This window comes from Cyprinodon tularosa, unplaced genomic scaffold (assembly GCF_016077235.1).
Source record: "Cyprinodon tularosa strain WSP-4 unplaced genomic scaffold, ASM1607723v1 ctg108, whole genome shotgun sequence".
Taxonomy (NCBI): domain Eukaryota; kingdom Metazoa; phylum Chordata; class Actinopteri; order Cyprinodontiformes; family Cyprinodontidae; genus Cyprinodon; species Cyprinodon tularosa.
In genome coordinates this window covers 537,409-548,693 of record NW_024037871.1, presented here as the reverse complement: position 1 = coordinate 548,693, position 11,285 = coordinate 537,409, and the positions used below count along the sequence as shown (strand labels likewise).

General features: G+C 36.3%; 2 protein-coding genes across 3 annotated transcripts; one reads left to right on the top strand and one right to left on the bottom strand.

Annotated features, from left to right (window-relative positions):
- Nucleotides 1-375: 375 nt before the first annotated feature.
- Nucleotides 376-6,078, top strand: LOC119787264 (trace amine-associated receptor 13c-like). The gene is made up of 2 exons (XM_038291031.1): nt 376-1,240; nt 5,870-6,078. The coding sequence occupies exons 1-2, from the start codon at nt 499-501 to the stop codon at nt 5,986-5,988; spliced, it is 861 nt and encodes a 286-aa protein (XP_038146959.1). The 5' UTR covers nt 376-498; the 3' UTR covers nt 5,989-6,078.
- nsmce1 (NSE1 homolog, SMC5-SMC6 complex component) lies at nt 3,032-9,584 on the bottom strand. 2 transcript variants are annotated; one of them, XM_038291044.1, is made up of 8 exons: nt 9,527-9,584; nt 8,863-8,985; nt 7,372-7,493; nt 7,187-7,264; nt 6,863-7,009; nt 5,510-5,626; nt 3,608-3,734; nt 3,032-3,401 (listed from the first exon to the last, which is right to left on the bottom strand). In XM_038291044.1, the coding sequence occupies exons 2-8, from the start codon at nt 8,978-8,980 to the stop codon at nt 3,367-3,369; spliced, it is 744 nt and encodes a 247-aa protein (XP_038146972.1). In that variant the 5' UTR covers nt 8,981-8,985; nt 9,527-9,584; the 3' UTR covers nt 3,032-3,366. The 2 variants fall into 2 exon arrangements, with proteins under 2 accessions (XP_038146972.1, XP_038146980.1); XM_038291052.1 differs by having other exon boundaries at nt 9,454-9,581.
- Nucleotides 9,585-11,285: the final 1,701 nt, after the last annotated feature.

The window sequence follows — 11,285 nt, the reverse complement described above, 5'->3', positions numbered from 1 at the left end:
TGAGTCATAGAACAGAAGACACCTTTTGTGTAGAGCTAAATCAGAAACAGCTTTGCATAATCTCTATAATTAATGCTTAGGATACAGGACTGGATGATAGGTTTGCAAACCTTTACAATCATTTTATTGCAGCTTTTTACATTTTGGTAATACAGGACAATAAGGAGAAAAAGCTAAAACTTTTAGCAGGAGTGTGCACATTTGTGTATAATTTTCTATGTGATATTAGCACTCTGATGTTTTAGAGATGACAAGAAACACTAAGTCTTGCATCATACATAATGATAATTGGGGTGGAGGGTAACACGAGGAGGAGGAGGAGAAAGAACAAGAGGAGCAGAGAAATGCAAAGGAGGGTGTATTGCATGCAGATGCAGCAGAGAGTAAGGAGCTTAGCAGGCATAAAAAGGAGCAGAGATAAGCAGCAATTGTTAAGAAGTCACAGTGAGTCTAGTTAGTGAGGTTAACAGCTCTCCCTGTGCCCCACCCTGAAAGATCATGGAGGACAACCTGGACAGGGCTGAACTCTGCTACCCTCAGCTCCTGAACAGGTCCTGCAGCGGAGTGAAGCGACCTCGCTCTGAGGCCGTCCTGCTCTACACGCTGCTCTCCTCCATCACCATTGTCACTGTTGCATTAAACCTGCTGGTGATCATCTCCATCTCTTATTTCAGACAGCTGCAGACCCCCACCAACATGTTGCTGCTGTCCTTGGCCACCTCAGACCTCCTGGTGGGGCTGCTGGTGATGCCGGTGGAAGTGGTGCGCTTCATTGAGCCCTGCTGGCTGCTGGGGGAAGCCATGTGTGCTCTGTCTTACATTGTTGGCTTCACTCTCACCTCAGCCTCTGTGGGGAACATGGTGCTGATTTCGATGGATCGTTACGTCGCCATCTGCTTTCCCCTGCAGTACACCACTAAAATCACTCGTAGCAGAACTGAGGTATCTGTGAGCCTTTGCTGGGCCTGCTCTCTCCTGTACAACGGCGTCATCTTGAAGGACCATCTCAGGCAGCCAGACAGATACAACTCCTGCTACGGGGAGTGTCTGGTGGTCATTAGCTACGTCTCAGGAACCGTCGACCTTGTGTTCACATTCATCGCCCCTTGCTCGGTTATCGTCCTCCTGTACATGAGAGTGTTTGTAGAGGCGGCGTCGCAGGCCAGAGCCATGCGGTCTCAGGTGGCAGCTTTCACAGTCACAGCAAAGAAATCCGAGAAGAAAGCAGCCAGGACTCTCGGTATCGTTATATTCATGTTTCTAATGACTTTCTGTCCGTATTATTACCCGTCTCTTGCAGGGCAAGACATCTCCAACAATGCCTCGTCTTGGGCAATCGTGTCTTGGATGGTGTATTTTAATTCCTGCTTGAATCCAATAATATATGCCTTTTTCTATCCCTGGTTCAGAAAAAGTATTTATTTAATAGTCACCTTGAAAATCCTTAAGGATGACTGCTCTCACATAAATATACTTTAGAGCAGAGGTCAAATATTAGCGGACTGCGGTCCGGATCTAGACCCAACCTGATTTAAAATGTTTATAAATTATTGCATACAGCAGTGTCTAACTTCACTTGCGCAGCTTCTCCTGTTAATATCAATATCAAAGATGACCCTGAACATTTAGAGTATGTTTGGCTCAACCTGTTGCTGTGAAGCAGAATTCTCCACCATGAACAGAATCAAAAATAAATATGGATCCAGGCTCAAAATGAGTACCTTGATATGTGCTTTAGAATGGCTTTGTCTCAATTTAAACCCAGGCTTAAAGCCTTGCAGGGCAGCATAAAGCCCACTGCTCTAATTAAGCCATAAAAAGAAAAAAAATAACAAACAGTCAGTTCAGGTGTTTTATAAAAGATGTGAATCAGGAAATTGTCTAAATACCGAACTGAACAATTGTTGTTGTCTACTAAAAAATAAAAAAATAAAAACACTTTAGATTTTATATTGGAAAAATTCTTTTTTTATGTCTTTTTATTTAAACTTTCAATGTATAAAATGGATGCATAAAAACTTGCTTTTTATTTCAGTGTTTAATTCTTTTTAAAGTAACAGATTATAATTATAAATGTCTCCGGACCTTCACTGGTTGATGATTTTCTTTATTCAGACCCCACTAATTTTTAATTGGTTACATCTGCTTTAGAGAGACTAAAAATTTTAAACTGTAAACCGGCAGGAGAAACTCCTGTCACATGGTTTTAGAAGCAGAACTGGGACTTATTATGCATCTGATTATTGTCAGCAGAGATATGAGAGAAAATAGGCTGCAGCTAGAGCAGGATGATGATGATGATGGGTTTCACTGTTTATATCAAAAGGTTTAAATCATTAACATGTTACAGTTTGAAATGACCAAATCAGTCTCCATATTTAATTTTTGGACATATGCTAAGACATTTAAAGAGAGATTTTAAATAAGTAATTAAGTTTATTTGTAAAATTGTAATAGACAAAACTTTAATAAGAAATATCTTGATCTTAAAATCTAGGCAAATGATCAACTTCATGTATTGCTTCCTCTTGAAAATATTAAAGCATAGATTTGATCACTGTATTCACTTTCTGATCCTCAATAAAATATAGTTGTATTAATGCTTGTAAAAAAAAAATAAAAACTCATGGCTTTTGCTTCTTTAATGGGGTCAATTTTTGTTTCCTATACCTGTAAAGAATCATTTTGAAAAATAAAAAAAGTTTTATTTCTCAGAAATACTGGACTCACTCATAAAACAACCTTAAATTGTCTGAGACCGTTTCAAAGGTGAAGGTGAGAACTAGTTGAGATCACAGGGTCAATATGACTGTTTCTCTTACTAGCTGATTTCACTGGTTAGATCAAAGTTATTTTGGTCTTTCTTTAGACATAATCTTAAAATATTATCAAAAGTTTCATGGATTACACTCTTAAAAGAAAGAAATATATATATTACAAGCCCCAAAGAAATCCTTTTATTAGTGCTTTCATGGTATTACATATTTTTCCCAATCTAAAATGTAGATGTATTAAAAAATAAAAAACAGGATTTAATAAAAAAGAAATACGTTTTATTCTTAGTTAAAAACCAATGTTATGAAGTCATAGCAAATATTATGAATCCATTTACAAAATCTGGACAGACATGAATCAAGCTGAAATATAAATTACATCAGAGAGGAAAAGCTATTAAACACTAAATTAAGGTTTTCTTTTTAACAGGTAGATGCAAGATCTTTGGATGCAAGTTAAATGCAACAATAAAATAAAATTTAGTTTATTTCCATAGAAAATTGAGGAAATATAGATAATATTTAAAAATAGAGGCTATAACAAACCTTGTGAAAAATATGAAACAATTAAAAAAACAATGCAGAGGGGTCGTCATCTTTTGGACAAAGAATGGAGCTCTCTTACTTCTGCAAAAGAGGAGAGCAAAGAATACGAGATGTCTGTTAAACTACAGAACAGGAAAATACTGATATTATTACTTCATGGCTATATATAATTTATATAGATGTATTACTAGAAATAAAATTACAAGATGACTGCCATTTCCTAGACTAAAAGTAAAACTATGTTAACAGTTATTCCTAGTTATGATGTAATAATATGCAACATATACCAGGGATTTCATGGGGCCAAAAGTCATCACAGGCTGGACAGTGAGGCTCCATTCTTCCTTTGAAGTATCTGGCCACACAAGGGTTGTGGATTTTTATTCCACAGGAGGGATTCTCACAAATCTGGCACTTTGGTAAAAGAGGAAAGAAGCTTTATTCTACCGTTAACTTTCCATAAGTTTCAAAACTTGTATTTTTTTTTTTGTATTAAATATAACAAGCTTTTTATTTCATATCTGAACAACTTTAGGCATTTATGGAGATGTATTTTTAAAACAATAAAACCAAGGAATGAATAGAGACAATCATTTTTATTGAATAAGTTCAATTTATGCTTCTTTTATGTTTAGCAGTTGGATAGTAAAGTTGAATCTGCTATATATACATATATATATATATATACATATATATATATATTAGTGCTGTCAAAATTATCGCGTTATTATCGCGTTAACGCGAGGCCATTTTAACGGCGATAATTTTTTTAACGTGAGATTAACGCTATGTGGTTTTATGGTACAATTTTCCAAGTACATCCCGCTGCAGCCTGCGGGAAGGCGGGGCTATTTTCCCCCAGTGTATGCATTTCTCATAGGCTTCGAGAGCGGACCTCCTCAAGGGAAAAAGACGCTCATACACTGGGTAGCGCTAGTGCCTTTTCTTTAAGCCCCACCACCAACAAACAAGTTGAGTGTCTGGTAACTAGTAGCAACCTGAAATACGCTGAGAAAACAGATTACTGAGGTGAAATGGAATCTGCTACAGCACTCTTGCCGTCTGTGTACGCCACAGGTCGGTATCGTGTGTGTGTGTGTGTGTGTGTGTGTGTGGGTGGGTGGGTGCTTGTGTGTTCTCATTTTTGTTAAGAGGCTGAAAAGTAACTTTCTAGAGCATAGACTACCTCCATCTAGTGATGTCGGTCTATTGATTTTGATGTATTGATTGAAAATTGTTCATTATTATCTTGGTTAATTAACATCTAATGTTAACTCTACTGCATTTTATAGCAGTAGGGTAAAATGCTTAATAACTGTAAAGACTGTCTTTTACATCAGCCTGTTTTCAGGGCCTTTTTTTTGGCTACATATTTGTTATTTTTGGCATAAATCAGTATCTGTGACCTGTTTTCATTTTAAAAAAAGAACATTGGCACAAACCTAGCCTGTATGTATTTTTTTGTATGTCATCGAGAGTATTTAAATGATTTTCAATCAGGAAAAAAATGTGCGATTAAAATGCGCGATTAATCGCGAGTTAACTCAGGCATTGATGCGATTAATCGCGATTAAAAAAATTTAATCGATTGACAGCACTAATATATATATATATATATATATATATATATATACATATATATATATATATAATTGAGTTGAATCTGCTAGTCCTTTTTTAATCTGTTTCTGGGGATGAAGTGATGGGCTTTTAAGAGACAACAGGAACCATTGAGTAACTGGGGAGAGGGCTGCATTAACAATAGAGATGCACTGATCCGATATCAGAGATCCCATTAATTCAAAACTGTATTTCCTTTATATTTGCTGCCTCCTTGTTAATAAATCAATGAAGTACATATATATCTGTGTTTATTTTAATATCTTTTTTTAACATACAATCAGTATCGTATTCGTAGCAGGAAATAAATGGATCAGTGCATCTCTAACTAACTACAGCTGGTAAAGCACGCAGGTGCAAATAAAAAGACACCAAACAATATATATATATATATATATATATATATATATATATATATATATATATATATATATATATATATATATATATATATAATTGACTTAATGATTTTTAACGACCTGTGGAAACCCTGTTGAAGATTATTTCTGTAATCGCTTAATCCCATTATTTTTTCACACCTAATATATGTTTAGTTGGAATAGATTTACCTGAAAGGCCATGTTGTGACATATGTGGCAGACTTTCACCTGGTCTTGATACATTGCACGGATATATGGCTCCATCTCTATGATACATCGAGTGGACAGATTGTACTCCCCCTGGCTCTGCATTCAGAAAAAACAACATTTTAAACAAAAAAAACACATTCTCAAAGCAAGGAAAGAATTCATCAACCTTTCCTACTTTATCTCTGTAGGTATAAACTTCACCGTATTCCCTCAACACCAAGAAACATGCCATGCTGTTCATCCCCTTTGGGATTTGTTTCAGGTTGTTCTTTTATAACACGGAGATAAAATAGATTAAGTATTTTTAAAGATGTCTTCCTTTTCTATGTGTTATAACAGAAAACCTCAGCATGCTGAGGATAACTGGAATCAGAGGCTCTAAAGCACCGTCTCTCCTCATGCTGAGGTTGTGCATAGCTGTAACTTGCGCCATGTTGGCTTACACCAGTAAACTCTAGTCCTTATTTATACATGGTAAGTTACGAACAACTAATCTGTTTAAAATGAAGTAATGACTAATGCAATACCGAGTTTAACAAATTCACTAGTGACAGTAACTCTGCTGGAGGTACCATACTCCCAAAGCACACAATATGTGATCGAGGAAATAACAGAAGCAAGTAAGTAAACGTTTCCCCATGTATGCATGGAAACAAAGAAAAGTCTGTGATCAAGAGTCAAAAAGCGCAAAAAATACTGCATGAAAAAGGGATAATACCTGAGCAGAATATAATATGGACATTGGGGCTAACTGAAGTGGGAGCTAAAGCTGCTAGAATGAAGGATGCCTGAGTAAGTACTGATGGGAGATGGCAACAGATAACAAGATCGGACACTTGGTCTATATCATTTCATTTTAAAATTAATGTATGGTTTCTGTGTTTTTTCCCCCCAGATATGTATAAAATTCAACAGGGCATCTTTAATGAGACAAGCAGCAAGAAGGTCTGATGTCTCCCTGGAGGGGCTGCTAAGGTCCACAGCTCAAGTGTGGGAGATCAACTGCCTTTTTTAGAGCGGAGGTTATCCTGGCAGCAGATCCAGACTAAACCACTGCTGCTGCTTATTGGTTGACAGTAAAATATGTTTAGATGTGCTGTAATGGCCCAGTCAATGGCTGGACATAAGATTTATTCGATTTCCAAGCTTCAACAAAATGCATTGAAGTTTGCTGTAATGTGAGAAAATGTGACACAGTTTGAATATCATTACTACATTTGTAGTCAGCCTGCTTTGATCCAATTAGCTGACTAAAATATAATTCAAATTTAGACCTGCTCAGATGTAAAGATGTCCAACAGAAAGCAAAAACAGAAAGGGTTCTTATTCCACCTCGCAGAGCCACTTGTCCTGAACGAGTCGAAGCAGAAGCTGCTGTGTTTCACCTTTCTTCAATTTTTTAGATGTCATCATGTCGGCGCTGTTCAGAATGTCAGTGGAAGAGGCCTTTCCGTTCTCAGAGCTAACAATTAAATCCATCTGAATTAGGAGAGATTAACAACACATTTTGGTGGACAAATCAAACACTATAGTCATTCCTAAACATAAGTAAGCATATGTTACCAGATATTTACAAATATTCTTAATAGAATTGATATTCAAGATTTATAGCATTTAATTAAAACTGGAAGCTAAAACTGAAAAGACTTTTCTCACTATCTTTCTGAACAGTTCCAGTTCGTTGTCCGCGTAATCTGACGTCATCCTGGTGATGTCAGTTTCCGCTGTGTTGACCTGCAGGGCATCACAGAGTTTCTGTTTTATTTAATCCAATGCTATAATCCCCACATACACATACAACAATGTTTGCTTTACATCTCCAGATCCGTAAACCCACTGACCAAGGCGTAGTGCTGTTGGCCATCTTCCTCAGACATGCCTTTTCTAATCTGCATGAACATGGGCTGCAGCCTGGAGTTGATGGCTTCAATGAACTCTTCCAGTCTGTCAGGAGCGCACTGTGCTGCAATAATAAAACACACAAAAAAAAAGATTTTCTATGAGAAATTTAAACAACTTTAAAGCAAATGTTTGCAGCTTTCAAATGTCTACATTCAGTTAAAACAAAGTACATTTATTAATAGATTTATACATTTCTAGTTAACCTCATCTATGTCCAAATAAACTCACAAAGTAAATATTTTCGTACTCCTCTTTCAAGTGATGTAAACATTTGGCCTAATGATCAGAGATGGACATTCACAGGGCTGCCAACTTTTCATCAAACCTTGGGCTGAGATTTAGAAACAGTTTGGACAGCAAACCCTGTCAGGGTTACATGAGGATGCAGCTATAGGTTGGAGGTTTTCAGAGGATTTAACTGAAACAAAGCAGCAAAATGTGGAATTTTTATAGCACAGTAAATGTTACTGAGTAACAATAAGTGGTCCAAAGTGATGTGGAACATTTTTCTCACAATTTACATTATTTTCTACATTCTGCTGATTTTTAGAAGATTAAAGTAAAGCAGAATGGACCCTACTAAAATACTTGCATATTAAATATACATTAAACTAAGAATTTCACAACCTTGCTCATTAATTATTCTCTACAGTTTAAGTAAATTAAACAATAGGCAACTAATAAGCTATTACTGGATTACTGGCACTGATACAGGAACCAGTGCAATCGAAACCTATGCCAACTTCACTGTGTATGAATATTTGATAATAGGCTAAGGATTTAAAATCTTAAGTTATTATCTTATTAGTTGTTTTTTTTTTTTGACAATTGACAAAACAGCTAAACAATTCATACTTCTAGAAGGCTGTAGATTCAGTATAAACTCACCATGACAGGAGACAGCACTTCTCTGGATGTTTCAGTTTGGAAAGTGTGATGAAAATTAAGTTTTTAACATTTTCAATGGACCAAAATAAAGATAAATGAATATGATCAGTAATAATAAAAGAAGAACATCCCTGTGGTTTCTTCTCTATGAATCCTGGATAACTGAGCTGCACATCCTCTCTGGATGCGGTTGGTCTTTTCTTGAGTGGCTGATCTTATCAAAAATAAAATGCAATTTGTTCTGTTTCTTTTTGTGGAGCTTCTATGGGTTTGAGAGGTAAACCTGGAAGCTTTAAGTATTAAAATATTTGTGTTGGTTTAATTACTCCTAAATGCCAACTGGAGATTATTAAACTAGACGGAGTTGAGTTTTAATTCCTGTCATTTTTTATTATGGGAAATTGGGATTATGAAATGAGAGCGTGTGAAAACACAGAGATGGGTGAGAGTTGACAGCCCTGCATTCATCAGAGATCACTGATTGCTGATCCAGCTGCCATCTTCAGTCAAATCTTTATTAAAGGGGTAGAAAAGATTCTCACTCTTGTGCGTTTCACAGCAGTGCTGATAAAGTGCCTTCGCTTCTTTTTCACTGGTGATGCCAATGGTCATCACGGTCTGCAGAAACCTCCGATGGTGGTCCCCCAGCTGCCTAGACATGTTTCCTAACAGAGAGAATCAGGGATTATGAAAACAGAAATCATGTTAGTTTGACAAAATTACCATCAAACTCTCAGCTGAAAGGTGTTCACATCACCAGCTATAACAAATACCAATGTTAAACCCATAAACTCTAGTTTAGTCTTTGTAAACATCTACAGGAAGCAAATAAAGTGATCAAGAGCATCAGAAGAACACCATGGTTACCATATTACACATAAATAAATATTATCAGTCCGTTCTGTTCATCACTTTTCCATTATTTAGATTGTCTGCAATTAAAATAATACTAAATGATGATATGTATTGAGTTAGAATGCATTAGATCTAATCTCCGCTGTGTAACTCCATTAAAAACAAAAAACAGCATTAATGCACGTTTAAACTTCTAACGTCTTAGAGAGTAAAACATCATCTAGGGCAGAGCGGAGATCCTTAAAACACATTGTTTCATTTTATATTCAAATACTTACCCGCTTTTCAAACAACACTGACAATCGATCCCCCTTTTATAAAAGTGAACAGAAAAAGGAATAGTTTGCTAACCTGCTTTCTTTCGGTTTAGCGCGTCTTCAGTTTTCTTCTTCTCGTGTTTAATGGCGGCTGGAAAAACCTGTAAAGGAGCATTAGCGCCACCAGCTGGACTGGAGTGTGGCGAGGAAATTAAAATAAAATACCAAACTAGATTCTTTCTAATGTTTGTATTGATCAAAAATAGCATTACTTGACGTTTCCTTTACTTATATAATCCCCCTTTTATAGTAAAGTCATTAATTACATTTAGCATTTCTTAAACATGTTACCTTTAGAGTTGGTCCTCCATAGGGTTGATGGGACAGATGTTGTGAATGAAACGGTGCCCAGCTTGAAAGAGCTCCTGTGTGTTGCTGAATGTGTGCATTGATGACTGAAAGACTCCATTTATCTCTTTACTACAATGTGTTGAATTCATGTTAATGTGGATTTTACGGAAGAGGATTAGGGCCACTGAAAAAAAATGATTTTTAAGTTTTATTTCAGTTTAATATGGGGGGATTAAAATCACCAGTTAAGATAAGAGACTTTATCGATCCGACAGTGGAGAAATTCACTTTTCTCGTCGGCTGAATAGTCAAAAATAAGGTGCCCAAAGGAGGAAAAGATGCATCTGGTTATATAAAGTACGGTATACGTATACAGTGCATCCACATTTATATAACGGCTGGAGTCTCGTTTGTCTTTTTTTATTGCACAGGGTATTAAATAGGTATTAGTATAAATAGGTATTTATATATAGTTATTGCACAGGGTATTAAATAGGTATTAGTATAAATAGGTATTTATATATAGTTATTGCACAGGGTATTAAATAGGTATTAGTATAAATAGGTATTTATATATAGTTATTGCACAGGGTATTAAAGGAAATGTCTGGTCACATTCAGAATACAAACTCCTGAAAGTACTTTAAGTATGAAATTATTACATACTCTTAAATAAATGATGTGTTTTGAATTAAGAGTAATTTAATTTGAATGTGCTTTCCCTGAGAAATCAAAGTTGTCAAAGTACACTACTGCCGCCTACCGGTTTGTGACGTCACGGTGCGGTATCTGCTGTTGAGCAAGTCCAGTGCAGAATCTGGTGTTTGTCACAACGAGCTATTATCCATGATTGTGACAGCCAGTGAACTACTTGAAGTAGTTTTCTCTGGCAAGAAGTTCGATGGCAAACCCTCCCTCTTCAAGTTGGCAATCCAACGACGAACCCGTCCGTGGAGGATCATGAATCAGACAAATTAATTTTTCCACTTTTACCCGAGTATTACAACATCCAACTGCCACGCACATGCTCATTATCAGTTTAACTGTAGCTATCGCAAATTTCAATGGTGAAGTCCTCTGAAAATCTTAAATTGTTGTTCATTGCAGATGTGTCTAGTAGTTCCCATTGATTTTGCTTGTAAAGCGGACAGAATGGTGCTAGGTTTACTGTTCCGTGACATCACTGCCAGAAGATGTCAGGAGTGAGGCGTTACTGTATCTGGGCAAAAATGGCCGTTCCTGGACTCAGTGATTGTGGCAAAAATATTTTTATTTTTTACTGTTTAGCGCTAAATTCATTAAATCACAGCATTCATTAAGTAGTTTAAGGTATAAATAATGACCCATTGGTTATTCCTTGCTGACTGGACTTTTCCCTTAAATACATACAGGTCACTGCACAGGGTATTAAATAGTGATTGCGAGTTAATTAATGCACAATAATTGCAGTTATTGTGCCGAATTGTAAAGTCTGCTGGCTACAGGGATTGATGACCTGATGG